This window comes from Ceratotherium simum, chromosome 13 (assembly GCF_057802395.1).
Source record: "Ceratotherium simum simum isolate JZ-2026a chromosome 13, ASM5780239v1, whole genome shotgun sequence".
NCBI lineage: Eukaryota > Metazoa > Chordata > Mammalia > Perissodactyla > Rhinocerotidae > Ceratotherium > Ceratotherium simum.
In genome coordinates, this window is record NC_141912.1 from 7,179,316 (window position 1) to 7,195,839 (window position 16,524).

At 40.8% G+C, this 16,524-nt stretch overlaps 1 protein-coding gene across 6 annotated transcripts in view; it reads left to right on the forward strand.

Annotated features, from left to right (window-relative positions):
• Positions 1-16,524, forward strand: part of RREB1 (ras responsive element binding protein 1) — a 176,519-nt gene that overhangs the window by 106,792 nt on the left and 53,203 nt on the right. For 5 of the 6 annotated variants that reach the window (XM_014788763.2, XM_087437954.1, XM_014788760.2 and 2 more), the window contains exons 3-6: positions 1,383-1,509; positions 2,134-2,346; positions 7,015-7,104; positions 8,129-8,292. In XM_014788763.2, the coding sequence (XP_014644249.1) occupies positions 2,176-2,346; positions 7,015-7,104; positions 8,129-8,292 (425 nt within the window). In that variant the 5' untranslated portion in view covers positions 1,383-1,509; positions 2,134-2,175. The remainder of the gene's footprint in view (positions 1-1,382; positions 1,510-2,133; positions 2,347-7,014; positions 7,105-8,128; positions 8,293-16,524) is intronic. The other variant, XM_014788764.2, reaches the window with a different exon arrangement.

A 16,524-nucleotide genomic window follows, 5' to 3' on the forward strand; every position in this document is an offset into this window, starting at 1 on the left:
TAGAGAACTGATGATACTTTTGTTAGAAATCAATCAAGAAAGAAATGAGGTGTGTATGCACATTTTTTTAGGCACTTATGTCACATGTTTCTTCCTAGAGAGAAATGTCCCAAATAAACTTTCAAAGACAGTTAAAAATGGGTAGTTGAAGCACAATTTTTAATAAGTTTAAATGGTCTTCTAGCATCGGGAAACATCATGGAAAGTCAGTAGTTTGGTGTTTTCTTTAATTCTGGACGTAGTTGTTGTCTCTTTATGGGGAAGATGTGAGGAATGAGACTGGCTCCGTTGTCCTCAGTTGTATGTTTCTGCAGTTAGTCCTTTTACTACCATCTGGAAAGCCATTAGGTTCTTATCTTCAAAATGTCCGTTAACAAGGAAGGCACAGTTTGTCTCTTGACAAGAAAAGTACTGTTCATCAGATTCTCTTTGGCTCTTTTGGTAAGATTTTAGCTTGCGAATTCTCAGCTGATGGCAACCTCACTTAATAAAGTCCTATCCCCAGGCCTTTCCTGCTCTGCTGTGGGACACATTTGTAGCTGCTCAGGCTGCTACCATGTGTCATGTTGTAGGTCATATTCCCTAAAGTGGAAGGAGGAAACCACAAGAAATCATGTTCTTTCTGGTGTTGTTCCCGAGCATTCACTTTGCTCCTGAGATAATGAGCTGTATTTGTTACTTCCGTTGTGGGCTCATAGAATTGATTAACGCACACTGCGGGATAACAGGGTATATGGCTTACTGGCAGGTCTTTAGCTGTAGAATATCGTCCCAGATAAAATGAGGGAAACAGTTTACCGGTAGACTCATTTCTGGCCGTACTTATAGCCATAGCACTTCCAGTTGCAAGGACTGTAACTAGAAAAGGCAGCAGAAGTAGATTTTGACTCAGCCATGGCCATAGTTTTCCTTTGGTCATTTTATTCATATTACCAGGTTCCTTTTAGGTCTGACCTAATACCTTCTAGACTAAGAGCCTTTAGTGAATTCCCTTACTGCCTTATCTTCGGTCAGTTTTAGTTAAAGGCAGGAGGTGGGTCAAGTGGGAGTCTGGGAGTCCTTGTGGGGGACTGGGGTAGAGTATGAAAAAAAATTCAGTGTATGTGTATAAATATGAACATCAGAAAGTAAAATACCGCAAAATCGTTTTGGCTGTTGGGAGTGAGGGTGACAGCTCTGTAGGGAACATCAGTTAAGGTTGAAAAACAACCACAGAATGTGGTTTTGGAAGAAAAAGAAGACTTAGAAATCACCTCTGGTTTGTGCTCCCTGTATTCTCATGAATATAGTGGTCTGGGATGAGGGCAAATACATGGTTTCAGTTTTTCTTCACTAAGTGAAAAGACATTCGCTGAATCTTTTTGCCTTTGCTTCCCTTCCAGTGTCAACGAGACTTACCAAGAGAAGAAAAAAAAAAGAAGTGAACACAGACTCATTTCCTACTCCACGTGGATGATAGCTATAGCAGGGGAAAATCTCATAGTATATCAATTGGGGCAGAAAATGGAGGTAATTGGCAGTGGGGGCTGGGTTTTTCTTCTGTCCATTTTCTGGGGTATAGGTATATTACCTACTTGTTTTTTTTTAAGAAACATCTTTTTTGTTTTGATTTGAAATTTGGTTATAATTCTGATAGGACTGGCGTCTCAATTGTCTTATACAATTTGGGTCCCCCATTAAAATCACTGTATTATATCAGTAAAGTTAGGTGAAACCTGAAGGTTCTCATCATTAGTTGTTAGGTCTAGAACATTCACGTGGTGGTAAATGAGTTAGGTTATTAGGAGGGCACTGGCCAAATGGCAGCTCCTGGGTTTTCTAATTGTTGGCTTAGCCTTTCCCACTCCATCTAATGAAAGATTAGGAAAGACAAGGAGACCTGGCTCAGGTGGCTTTGTGAGTTGTATCGGTGGCATACACTCAGAAAGCCAGCAAGATTAGTCTTTGGTATGACAACACTTCATTTAGATGAAAGCTGAAATCGTTACGGCACTAGTGTCAGCTTGAACTGAGGAAGGAAGGCTTTAGGTGTTTTGACCTGACTTACAGTTATGGTAGCCATGGCCAGTGCCACCTGGCTCTGACAGAAGCCTAAACTTCCCAGTGATCACATCAGCAATTTCCAATTTTCAGTTCTATGGCAGAGGCTTCTTAGAAGCTTAAACCCTTGTCCCAATGACGTCAAGTTCGCCCATTGGCTTGGAAGGTTCAGACTTGTCTTCCATCAACACCATGATGTCAGCGGTAATGAGTGTAGGGAAGGTCGCCGAGAATGGCGGGAGCCCCCAGAGCATCAAGTCCCCCACGAAGCCTCCAGGACCAAATCGGATTGGCAGAAGGAACCAGGTAAGCTTTTGTATGCTAGGTGTTGACGTCTGATGGCTTTAGTCTCTGAGAACGTTGGGAGAAGGATGTTCCCTTGAGCCCCAGCTTCCTAAGATACAACCTTGGATTTGTTCAGAACTAAACAGACATACCCAGAGGCTGTAATCATTTTTCAAGTGTGAACTTCTCATAGCTTATGTCAGTTTCCTTTCATGGAGAAAATTTTCTGTGCTCTGGTATCACTAATGGTGAAAGCACCCTTATTCTTTGCCCTGTAATTTGACTTGAATGCAAGCTTTCTTCACGTGATGGCCAAGGCAAAGAACTTGACTTATTCGTCTGCTGTGATGTGGTTCACTTCCTTATTCACACGGCCGGTTGATTGGGTTTTCGAAGCCACCTCCTTGATTTTTTTTAAGTGTCTTCGGGTTAGGTAGCAAATAAGTACTGATTGTGCTGGAGCTGCCATGCGGCTTTCCATCCTTGACAAAGCGCAGAATTTACCTCCAAAGAATTCCACTTAAGACACGATTTAGTCCTCTTGAGTTTTTAGTGGGCATCAGATCAAGAGAAGTGGGAAAGAGCAAATGGGTGGGCAGGGATTGGAAGGATTAATGATGTTATAAAAGTCCACGTCTCCTCCATTGGGAAATAAGGTGAATCTTTTAATTAATATACAAATGGGGCCCTTGAAAAGTTGTTGCTATCCTGTTAACGTGTTCAACAAAGCTGGAGGACTGAGGCAGAGGGTAAATAGTTCTCATTTCTTCTCTGAATCCATGTGATATGAACTGACTACTCCACGTTTACTTTTGGTTTAACTGGTTTAATGGGATTATACCAAACCCTTGGGGAGAAGGCAGTCTTGTCAATTTGACTAGATACCAGGGATGGACAGGAAAGGAAACCTGGTGGGCTTTTGTGAATTAATTTTCTTTTTTATTAATAATCCTAGAGTGACTGTCCTTAACAGAATTGTCTGAGCACATCTATGATGGTTTTCTATAAATTCTTAGAAGGAGAACATTAGTTAAGGCTTTTGATACAACTTGCCCCCCAGGAAAAGTTGTACCAGCCTAAAACCCCTCCAGCAACGTACAAGAAGTTCTGTTTTCTCCATACCTTTCTTGAGGCTGAAGACTTGGCAGAGTTAAATGATGTTTTAAGGTTGGAGCATTGATATCTTTTTCTCTTTTTTCCCTTTCCTCCACGTGCCTCTCTTCCTATGGGTACCTGAGAAAATACTCAGCCTGTATGACTGTGGCCTGAGTCAAGAAGGAGCACTAGCTCTGGGAAGAAAAGGTTTATTTCCACTCTCACATGACTGTCTATCCATCCGTCTATCTGTCCATCTCTTCATCCGTCCACCCATTTCATAATATATACCCAGCTCCTACTTCCAGCCAGGTGTCAAGCATTTTGGGATGATGAGATATATAAGGTCATTGTCTCCTCATCCTTCTCTGTTCTACCAGGTAAAGTGGCATGGGCAGGGACAACCTCTTCCTTAAGTACCCCAGCATTGCCCCAGCACAGGCAGAGTTGGCCCAAGTCAAGGCTCCAGTCCCTTCCCAGTGGTTCAGAGACAGTATGTAGAGCCATAGGAGGGATCCACAACACCCCCATCTCTGCATGTAAGTGGAAGTGGCTCTCCAGGTGTGGGGAAACAAATGGTGCAGGTGTGCCTGGGCCATTTTTCATCCACCTTCTATGTCCTGCAGCGTTCCTCACGGGACTGGCTTAGTTTTTGAAAGGGAGGTCTGGGCCAGAGGTACCAGAGGAATGACAGTGCATTGGGAAAAAAAAAAAACAAAATACGCTGGGGGAGAGAGTGCGTCATCTTACCTGTGAGTGGATGGGGAGGGCCAAAAGGGACTGCTAGGGAGAAGTCCCGTCAGCGCTAGCCCTGACTTCCAGGATAGATTAGCCGCAGCCGGACGCTGACAAGGGTGCTAGATTGTTTCATTATGGAAGGGTTAGTTATCACATTAGCTGCTAATTTTATCTGTCAGCTCAGGAAGTGTGCTCATTCCACCAGCGTGGCTGCAATAACTGGATTCACAATTTTCCAGTGGGGCCTCTTCCAGCCTCATGGTGCCCTCTCTTCTATTTGGTTTGTTTTTAAAAATTAAATCTAAATCCACAGACTTCCTCGGAACATCCAGACTGTTATGGATTTTGTGGACTCGTATTGTGGTCTGCAGCATGCCACTGCCAGCCTCAGAGAGGATTTGGGGTCCAGTTCATGATTAACCCCAGAGTCAGTACCCTTAGCCTCAGAGCTTCCCAGTATGTCTGGTTTCTACCTCAAGGTGAATGCAAGATGATTTTTTTTTTTTAAATTGCCTCCTCAAGAGGCTGGCCACTTGGAGGCCTGGCTTTTTAACATTTATTTACATCCTACCGATGACTCTTTGTTTAAAAAAAATTTTTTGGGATATATATTATCGGTAATCTAATAATTTAACAAAAGTACCCCAGAGACTGAGTTTTGGCCTGGCTGTGATATCTCTCTCATTATTAGAGCTAGTGCTCTTATTTTGTTGTTAATACTTTTGTTTTGGGTTTTTCTGTTTGGTGGTTCTTGGCCTGCTCCATTCTGACTGTGGTAGAATGGGCTGAGAAGGTCTGAGACCCTCCTCCCCCCACAAACGCACACACAGTGTACCTCTGGGAGGAGTGGAAGTGTATGGATGACTGGGTGAATTTTTTAAACTGTCTCTAGTTAATCAACTTCCTTAGAATTCGTATCTGTAAGTTTTTTAAATTTGAGAGTGAAAAAAAAGTGTAGTTCTCAGACCCAATGCCACAGACTAGAAAAAGGTTTATATTGCTTAAAATGAGGCTGGTTAGTCTTTAAGGAGCAGTGAGAGACAACCAGTGTAGCAGCTACGTACCAGACATCATCGTGCATTCACTCCACCCGTCTGGTTTATGGTGCCATTTGTTTTTATAGTCTTCAGGGTGACTTTTATTTTCATCATCTCTCATGAGCCAACCACAAGGGCGTTTCCTTTATGTGCCTTGGGGTTAATCCTTTTTTTGGTCAGACTTATATAGCATAGTGGTTTAGGGCATGGGCTTTCGAGCAGCTGGCCTGCCTTTTAATCCTGGGTCTGCTACTTAATAGTTCTCTGATTTGGGACAGGTTACTTGCCTCTCTGTACCCCAGTTTCCTTATCCAGAAAATGAGTTCTACAATACTGAAGGTCTCTTAGGTTGTGAAAAAATTTATATTTCTTATATACAGCGTTTAGCCCATAGTAAGTGCTCGATAATTGGTATTTTTTGCAAGGAACAGAAACTCATTCAAATGAGTGCAAGTAAAAAGACGTCTATTGAAAAGACACCAAAGGGTCCAGCGCTAGAGACAATGCTCCCCTCTTTCTCGGGCTACCTGGTCTCCTACTTCCAGTAGCAGTGATGTCCTCCCCAGCTGCATTCTCGTGGCTTGGGCTCACCACATTCTGGGTCCAGCCCCAACACTACATGAACTTCCAATTCAAGTGCTTGTGATCACCTAACTTAGTAACTTACTCATCTTCAAACCTGGGCACATAGCGGCATCTCCTGGGGAGCTTGGGACACAAACCGATTTCTGGGGTTTGGCTCCCCTCACCCCCAATGATTCTGATTCAGCATGTCGTGAGTCTGGTCTAGAAATCTGTATTTCAGAAAGCTTCTCAGGTGATTCTACTGATCTTTGGAAACCCACTGATCTTAGTCTCTGCACACCTCAATTCCAAATTCCTGGAAGAGGTGTCCAAGCCTTGATTCCGTTAATTTTGGGGATGAAGACAGAGACCTGTGGTGCTTGGGGACTGTGAGGGTGAGAAGGCAATGGTGGGCACATCCATGGCAACTCTCCATGAATTATTTGGAAAGAGGAGCTGTAGCGTATGGTTAGTGAAGGAGCTCGTCCTTTTCCTTAAAAAGGTAAAGTATATTGCTTGAAGAAAGCCTGTCCTATGTGTTTTGAGGGAACATGAAATGAGCCACCTCGCCAAGTAGTGAGCTGGTTCTTCTGTCACCCTCTGTGGGTCTTCAGTTTGGGTTGTCATTCCCTGTCACAGTTTCGACGGGGGCAGTGTTTTTATTTATTATTTATGAGCGGTGTCAAGCAGGTGCTAACAGCAAGTAAAAGGATCATGTTGATGCCCACTGGTGCACAGCTGGGCACTGAGGCCTCCCACCATTCGGAGGGTGGGTTTTTGTCCTGAGGACTTCATTACCTCTTATGTGTTCCTGCGGGTCTCAAGACCAGGTAGAAAATAGTGACTGGAACCTGAGAGACAGATTCCTTTTCTAGCTCTGCTGCTGTGACTTGATGCTTAATTTATCGCCATCACCCATGATTAATTAAATGGTGTCTGTCTAATAGAACGCTAATACTTATTGAGCGCTTAGCTGTACCAGGCACTGTTCTAGTGCTTTACCTGTGTTAATTGATTTAATCCTCATTGCCACATGATGTGGTAGATGCTATTTTTTTCCCATTTTACAAACGAGGAAACTGGGGGCAGACAGGACGGTGATTTGTCCAGGCTCATAACCAGACAGGCTCCAGAGCCCATGCTCTCCGCTGTGTTATTGCTACAGCTCTTGAGACACAGGTGCTTATAACAGAAACAAGAGGCACGAGTTTACTATGAGTTGAAATTGATCCTCCCTTTTATTATATCTTTTCAGGAAACGAAAGAGGAGAAGTCTTCCTATAACTGTCCCCTGTGTGAAAAAATTTGCACTACACAGCATCAGTTAACTATGCACATTCGTCAGGTTTGCTGCTGCTTTTATATTTTTGTTTAAATGGTTCTTTGTTAAGAGAGGGCAAGGTGATTTGATCTTAATGGATGAATTGTGACTGTGTTTAATTTAGATTTAATATTTTAATAATTTTGAGGGGTGGTTATGAAATAATTTTGTGTCTGTGTTATTGTGACAAAGTCCCATGTCAACAGAGAATGCCTTTTCAGAATTTAGCAAACATCTATTTAACTGACCACATATAACCGAAGACTTTTCATCATACGTGACTTGTCAGTATGAACCAGATCTCCTTACAGTACAGTGAGATTGTAGATATAGACCCCTGTTCTTTGTATTGCTATAAACTTTCATCATGAATCAGGGAATTTACTTGATTTGGGATCTCTTTTGGCTTTCCTCCTGTGTTATGAGATTTAATCTTCTCCCTCACCTGCTATGGCCGATTCATGACAAAGTATTGATAAATCTAGAACAATGAAGGATTGACAATATTAAAATCATAACATGGTACTGAGTAATAATAACATCATTTAGTAACTTGAGTGTGGATAGAAATGTTCCTTCTTAACACATTTCAGAGGCCAGAACTCTCTAAACTGTGCAGGTTTCAGTTCTCTTTCTCTGACAGCAGAACTGAGTCATCAAACTTGAAGAATGGACGTTGACTTAATGTGAGGACCATATTTCACATGTTTGCTTCATAGTTGAGAGTCTTTATGCTTATATTAATATGTGTGGTCACTTGATCTGTATGTGTCTCCAAGAAAGACCTGCAAAGACTCCACCTCTCTCTGAGCCTTGCAGAAGTATTTGTCAAAACTGGAACATGGGAATGGAAGAAGATCATACAAAATATTTACTTGCCTGTGTTCCTGATAGATTTTGACATTCGAGAAGATATAAAATGAAACAGAAAAAAATAGCTGAGAAGCTTTGTGGTTTTTTTTTTTATAAAGCTCTGAATTTGCATTTCAGAATAGCTGAGTTTTGACCCATCTTCTTAAGTGACTACTGTGATAATTGCTTTCTGCAGCATAACACGGACACTGGAGGGGCAGATCATTCGTGCAGCATCTGCGGGAAGTCGCTGAGCTCGGCCAGCTCCCTGGACCGCCACATGCTGGTGCACTCTGGCGAGAGGCCTTACAAGTGCACTGTGTGTGGCCAGTCTTTTACCACCAATGGGAACATGCACAGGTGGGTGAGGGCAGTCTTTGCGTGGTGGCAGGCATCTGGAGGTTGAGAAAGTAAAGTGGCCTCTGAATCATCAGAGGACTTGCCTAAAGGCATAAAGAGTTCTCAAGTCCTGTTCACTCTATGGAAAAGCCAGAGATGGTTTTGTTTGCCTGTGCATGCTATCCTCCAGTGTATTAGAGATGTCTGATCGTGGGAAGCAGAAGTACCTGGGCTAAGTCTTTGGCCCTTTGGGGATCTTCAGGATGAAACACAGAGTCCTTCCTCCTCTGCCAATTGGACTTCCTTTGGGTGCCAGAGGTGGACAGCTTACCAGATACAGAGGAACCCTCAAGGAATGGCATAGTAAGCCTTACCTTTTAAAACTATTTGCATATGCCTACCAGGTTCCCTGCAGGTCTTTTCCTTTCAGAAAAATTTCTGGGGTCTTTGAATAGATAGTTAAGTGGCCTGGTCCTGGAGCTTCAGGATAAGATAGGATAAAATGAAGAAAAAGAAAATCTGATAAATGTCAGGAATTTACTTCCTGAGACTCACTCAGAAGTAGGAGAGAGCTCAATGGTGGGCATATTAAAATTTCATGGGACGAACCCGTGGAAAATATACTTTATAAAATGATCACATATGGTTTAAGGGGTTAGAACAGAAGGACTTTTTAAATGCTTATTTTTTTTTTTACACAAACATTTTAGGAACATTGGAACTCTAGGAAAACCTTTTAAAGGGACTAAAAATTTCACCTCAGAAAATCAGGCTATTTTTATTTTTCCATATTTTCTTTCGGGCATTACTAATGCTGCTTTCTTTCTAAAAGTTGACAAACACGGGGCTGGCCCCGTGGCATAGTGGTTAAGTTCGGCGCACTCCGCTTCGGTGGCCCAGGTTCACAGGCCCAAATCCCAGGTATGGACCTACGCCACTCGTCAGCCATGCTGTGTCGGCAACCCACATACAAAAATAGAGGAAGCTTGGCACAGATGTTAGCTCAGGGCGAATCTTCCTCAAAAAAAAAATATATATATTGACAAACTTTTTTTTTTTACACATTTATTTCAAAAGAAAACTTTATGTAGTTATTGTGAAATTGATATTATTTATAAATACTAAAATGAGATGGTCCATTTTGTTCCACCTAAAATCATTTTATGAACCACTGATGAGTGTACGTACTTGGGACACACTGGCATAGTGTAAACGTCTGGATTTTAGATTTAAAATGAGATTTTTGACAGTATCCAGTTCATTGGACTAGGCTGAGGATAAGAAGATCATGAGTTTACACATGTGTTCCTGGCACATGGTAAGCAGTTAGGAAATGTTATCTATTATTATTATTTGCATTTCTAAGTAATGGTGCAGTAATTTATGGATTTCTAGACTGAACTCCAAGAAGTAAGGTATAGTATGACTTTATGAAAAGTATCAATATTTTAAAGAATTTTTACAAAGTGTTTTACTTTTCTCTCTATAAATTTCAATCCTCTTTGCCCTCACCTCCTCCTAGGAGTGTTTTTGGCTACAAAGGAGGACGTGAATACCGTCACCATTTTTTAATGTGATGTTTTACATTTTAGCTTTTTTACCACCATATCAGTCTGTTAGTATCATTTTGTCTTCTGTTTGCCCTTTTGTCTTGTTTTGCCTGCTCTATCGTCCACCCCCCCCCCCACGCCACCCTACCCCCACAAACAAAAAAGTCCTTTGTCCTTTGCATATTTGCTCTCTCTAAATCTGGTCCTAGAGGTATTGCCTGTTCCCTTCTTGGGCAATTTCCTCGCTTTCTCCTACTGAGCCCCCTGGCAATGGGGCACATTAGTTTGAAGTACCCTCCTCGTGGCTGCTTTGGCTCTGACCACCTACTGTTTATGATCCTCCGTGAGACATCTCTGGTCTTAGACCCAATCACTCCTGATCATCTCTGGTCTTAAGCCTAGTCATTCCTGATTTGGAAAATTTCCATTTTGAGACAGTATCTGTGATTGACTGACATATGTTAAACACACCTATAAAAGGCATAGTTATTGCCTTCTACAGTGACGCCTCTGACGATGCATTTTATACGTAGTCATGGCTAAAGCTACGGTGTGCTGTACATCAGGCACGAGGCTAAGCGCTTGCCATTTATTTTATTTTTTTACATTTTTATGAGATATAATTCATATACCATACATTTCACCCATTTGAAGGGTATAATTCAGTGGGTTTTAGTATCTTCACAGAGTTATACAACCATCACTACAATTCATTTTAGGATGTTTTTATCACCGTGCTTTTTAGCAGTCACTTCCCAGTACTTCTCACCCCCAGCTTAAGAAAACATTAATCTACTTTCTGTCTCTGGATTTTCCTCTTCCGGACATTGCATACAAATGGAATCATATAATATGTGGTCTTTTGTGACTGGCTTCTTTCACTTAGCAAAATGTTTTCAAGATTCATCTATGTTGTAGAGTGTATCAGTACTTCATTCTTTTTTATTGTCAAGTAATAGTCCATTGTATGGATATACCACATTTCATTTATCTCTTCATCAGTTGGTAGACATTTGAGTTGTTTTTGCTTTTTGGCTATTATGAATAATGCTGCTGTGTACATTCTTGTACAGCTTTTTGTGTGGACATATGTTTTCATTTCTCTTGGGTATATGCTTAGGAGTGGAATTGTTGGGTGATGTGGTAACTCCATGTTTAACATTTGAGGAACTGCCAAACTGTTTTCCAAAGCAGCTGTGCCATTTTACATTCCCACCAGCAGTGTATAAGGGTTCCAGTTGGGCTGGCCCCGTGACTTAGCGGTTAAGTGCGCGCACTCTGCTGCTGGCGGCCCAGGTTCGGATCCCCGGTGCACACCGATGCACTGCTTCTCTGGCCATGCTGAGGCCGCATCCCACATACAGCAAGTAGAAGGATGTGCAGCTGTGACGTACAACTATCTACTGGGGCTTTGGGAAAAAAAAAAAAAAAGGGTTCCAGTTTTTCCATATACTTGTCAACACTTGTCACTGTCTTTTTCACCACAGCCATTCTAGCAGGTATGACATGGAATTTCATGAGTTTCATAATTTTGCTTCTTACATTTAAGTGTGTGATCCATTTTGAGTTAATGTTTGTGGGTAGTGTAAGGTAGGGGTCCAAATTCAGTCTTTTGCTCTGTTTATTGAAAAGACTTTTCTTTCCCCATTGAATTGTCTTCCCACTCTTGTCAAAATTCAGTTGACCATAAATGTAAGGATTTATTTCTGTATTCTTAGTTCTATTCCATTGATGTATATGTTTATCCTAAGACCTAACATGATATTGATTACTGCTTTTTCATAAGTTTTGAAATCAGGAATTGTGAATCCTCCAACTTAGATCTTTTTCAAGATTGTTTTGTCTATTCTTGGTTGCTTGCATTTCCACATGAATTTTAGGATCAGCTGGGATAATTATAGGAATTGTAAGATGTACATCAGTTTGGGGGTATTGTCATCTTAACAGTATTAAATCTATGAACATGAGATAGTTTCCATTTACTTAAGTCTTGATGGATTTCTTTCAACTATGTTTTATAGTTTTCAGAGTACAAGTTTTATATTTATTTTGTTAAATATTCCTAAGTGTTTTATTCTTTTTGGTGGTATTGTAAATGGAATTGTTTTCTAATTTCATTTTTTTTGTGTGTGTGTGTGTGAGGAAGATCAGCCCTGAGCTAACATCCATGCTAATCCTCCTCTTTTTGCTGAGGAAGACCGGCTCTGAGCTAAAATCTATTGCCAATCCTCCTCCTTTTCTTTTCCCCCAAAGCCCCAGTAGATAGTTGTATGTCATAGTTGCGCATCCTTCTAGTTACCATATGTGGGACGCGGCCTCAGCATGGCCGGAGAAGCAGTGCGTCGGTGCGCACCTGGGATCCGAACTTGGGCCACCAGTAGCGGAGCGCACGCACTTAACTGCTAAGCCATGGGGCTGGCCCTCTAATTTCATTTTTGATTGTTCATTGCTAGTGTATAAAAATACCATTCAAATGTTATATTGATCTTGTTTCTGCAAACTTGCTAACTTTGTTTATTCATTCTAATAGTTATTTTAGTAGATTCCTTAGGATATTCTACATGGGGGAACATGTCATCTGCAAATAGAGGTAATTTTACTTCTTCCTTTGAAACCAATCTGGATGCCTTTTATTTCTTTTTCTTGCCTGCTAGCCCTGGCTAGACCCTCCAGAACAATGTTAAATAGAAGTGAAGAGAATGGATATCCTTGTCTTATTTCTCCTCTTAGGAAGAAAGCATTCAGTCTTTTCCCATTAAATATGATGTTAGTTGTGGGTTTTTCATAAATGCCCTTTATCAGTTTGAGGAAGTTCCCTTCCATTCCTACTTTGCTGAGTGTTGTTATCATGAAAGGGTGTTAGATTTTGTCAAAGGCTTTTTCTGCATCTATTGAGATGATCAGATTGCTTGTATCCTTGGTTCTATTCTAGTTTGGATGTTAAAATAACCTTATTCCTAGGATAAATCCCACTTGATCACAGTGTATAGTCATTTTCATATGTTGATGGATTTGGTTTGCTAGTACTTTGTTAAAGAGTTTTGCCTATGTTCATAAAAAATGTTGGTCTGTAGTTTTCTTTTCTTGTGATGTCCTTGTCTGATTTAATATCGGGGTAATACTAGCCTTATAGAAGGAGTTGGGAAGTGTTCCCTCCTCCTCTGTTTTTTGGAAGAGTTTATGAAGAGTTAGTATTAATTATTCTTTAAATATTTGGTAGAATTCACCAATGAAGCCATCTGGGCTTTTCTTTTTGAGAAGTTTCTTAACTACTAACTCAGTCTCTTTACTTGTAATAAGTCTGTTCAGATTTTCTATATCTTTTTGAGTCGTTTTCAGTAGTTTGTGTCTTTTCTAGGAATTTGGCCATTTATCTAAGTTATCTAATTGGTTGGCATACACTTGTTCATTGTATCCCCTTATAATTCTTTTTATGCTGTAAAGTCAGTCGTGATGTCCCCTCTTTCATTCCTGATTTTAGTAATTTGAGTCTTCTCTCTTTTTCTTAGTCAGTCTCACTAAATGTTTGTCAATTTTATTGGTCTTTTCAAAGAACCAACTTCTGGTTTTGTTGATTTTCCTCTATTGCTTTTCTGTTTTCTATTTCATTAATTTTCTACTCTAAACATTATTTCCCTTCTTCTGCTTGCTTTAGGTTTAGTTTGCTCTTCTTTTTCCAGTGTTTTAAGGTAGGAGATTAGGTTACTGATTTGAGAACGTCTTTTTTTAACACAGACATTAACAGCTATAAATTTCCTTAACTTTAATCATTGCTTTAGTCACATCCCGTAAGTTTTGTATGTTGTGTTTCTTTTTTCATTCATCTCAAAGTATGCTCTAATTTTTCTTGTGATTTCTTCTTTGACCCCTTGGTTATTTAGCAGTGTGTTGTTCAATTTCCACATATTTGTGACTTCCCAAATTTCTTTCTGTTATTAATTTCTAATTTCATTCCATTGTAGTTGGAGAACATACTTTATATGTTTTCAGTCCTTTTAAATTTATTGAAGCTTGTTTTATGGCCTAGCATATGGTCTGTCCTGGAGAATGTTCCATGTCTATTTGAGAAGAGTGTGTTTTCTACTGTTGTTGGGTGGGGTGTTCTCTAGATGTGCTGTTAGGTCTCGCTTATTTATACGTTGTTCAGGTCTTTTATTTCCTCACTGATCTCCATTTATTTTTATGTGCTCTACCTGTAAGGTTTGTGGAATTATTATCCCATCGTGCAGATGAGGAAACTTGCTTAGGACTGAAGTCACAGACAGTGCTGAGATCTGAACATAGGCTGTCCAGCTTCAGAGGCCGTGCTTGTAACTACTATGTGAGAAGTAATTGACACAGCTTTTGTGTCATCTTGCGTATTAGGAAAAAAGCACTCTTTCACCCTTCCCCCCGCTCAGAACAATTCCATGTTGTCCTAGAACATTGTTTTCAGCATTAAACTATTTCAGCCATCCTATGAGCATAGTACACTATATTTGATGAGCATCGAATGACTTTTTTCTGAATTTTATTGTGGTGTGTTGTTTGAGTATACACAGATAGACTTAGAAGTGATCTTGAATTTTTTATAGCACAGCCCTTGATATTACCCTAAGATACATTGCTCCTTTATGAACAGTGTATATTGGCATTGTTTGTAAATTATTGTTTATAAATATTTTTTAAAAGCAGGCCTTAGGGTTGTTTGTGTTAATTTTAGGTTTTGTACTGATTCTTTTTTTTTTTTTTTTTTTTTTTTTGTGAGGAAGATCAGCCCTGAGCTAACATCCATGCCAGTCCTCCTCTTTTTGCTGAGGAAGACTGGCCCTGGGCTAACATCTGTGCCCATCTTCCTCCACTTTATATGGGACACTGCCACAGCATAGCTTGACAAAGAGTGCCTTGGTGTGTGCCCGGGATCCGAACCCGGGCCGCCAGCAGCGGAGCGCGCACACTTAACCGCAACGCCATGGGGCCGGTCCCTGTACTGATTCTAATTATTGCAACTCGTCTTGATTTGAAGAAGACTAATTGTTGGGGGACAAAGTCTAGTCCTTATTCTGTAGATCTTTGCAGAAATCTCTCGATTTTTCCATACTTTAACAAATTGGCATAGTAATAACTCATTTAGAACTTGTGCTCAAATGCAGAAATGTTTGTGAAAGCGTTCTGAAGTTTACAGTGTACTGTGGAGATATCCCAGCAGGGGGATGTTTCTGAGTTTATAGTTTTATAGCTGAAGGCACCCTTGTGATAATCTGTGAGAGGTGGGCCACTCCTCAGCAGATTATTGACCTCTGTGTGTCTCATTTATTTCATCTGTAAAAGGCAGTGATATCTGTACCTTCATCGTGGGACTTTGTGAATTAATACATGCAAAGCACTTGGGATAATATTTGCTAAATAAATAGTACTTATAGATAAGTGGTGACTGATATCATTTGTTGTTGTATGTGACAGTGAGGGAGAATATACTGACTAAACATTCATAAAATGCCAGAAAATAAATTGAGAGGTTGTTTTTTTGTGTGTTTTTTTTACTTTTTGTTATACTAAATCTGTAATTTAAATAACAAAAATTTAGGGGACCGGTCCTGTGGCATAGTGGTTAAGTTCAGCGCGCTCCACTTCAGCTGCCCAGGTTCATGGGTTCAGATCCCAGGCGCAGACCTATACCACTCATCAGCCATGCTGTGGCAGCAATCCACATACAAAATAGAGGAAGACTGGCACAGATGTTAGCTCAGGGCAAATCTTCCTCACCAAAAAATAAATAAAAATAAATTTATTAGAATATTTGAGTTTATCACACCACATTTATTTTGTCTTCTGCAGAAAATTGCAAATAATGGGTTAAAAGAACATTTGGTTTTGGGTAATCAGTCACAGTCATTACCACCTTCATTTGTTGGTGAAACTGTACTTTTGAAAAAAAATTATAAATATGTGAAAAAACTTACAAAAATGTGCCAGAGAGAGTGGAGTGAGATTTATTTGTCCCAGTGAATCTGTTCCAGAATCTGAGACTCGAATGGTGAGCTGTGATCTCTCCTAAGCACATACCTGTGTTACATAAATCAGGGGCCAGGGCTGCCCTGGGACATGTGTGCAGGAGGTAAAAAGAATAGTGAAAACCCAAGTTCTGATTAGCTGCATCCTCATTTGGAAGGAAGTCAGTCAGCTATAAGTTTGGTGCTCAAGATTGAAGTTTTTTTCCCATTTCCCTTCCACTGCTGCTGTTCCCAAGGTCTGTGGCACTGGCTAGGATCCAGTAGAGCCAGGAGCTCACTGGTGGGGGCTCTGGAGCCCATTCTGAGCTAAATGAGTAGAGACCTTTGGCCTGTGCTTCTCCATGCACCCTGGGTGCCCACCCCCACGTGTCCCTCTTCTATCTTGTTTATAACCTGCTCTAGGCCCTGTTTGCTGTGCCAGTTTCGTGTGACATGCCTCTATGCTCTGATTTTCAGTCTCTCCCCTGATGGACACCGATAGAGTAGGACCCCTGCTGAGACATGATTCCCTATGGTGTGGATTTCTTGATCCATTTCTCCGATTGCACAGGGCTGGTTTGGAACACAATGTCATTTAGGAACACATAGTTCACCTTCCCTTAGCCTCCTGCTCACCCTCCTGTCCTGAAGGTCGTCTACACAGGCATGTGTGATGCGTATCTCTGTGTGTGTGCACATTCTTCCTGATAAGCCTTGCCTTCCTGGTGTTT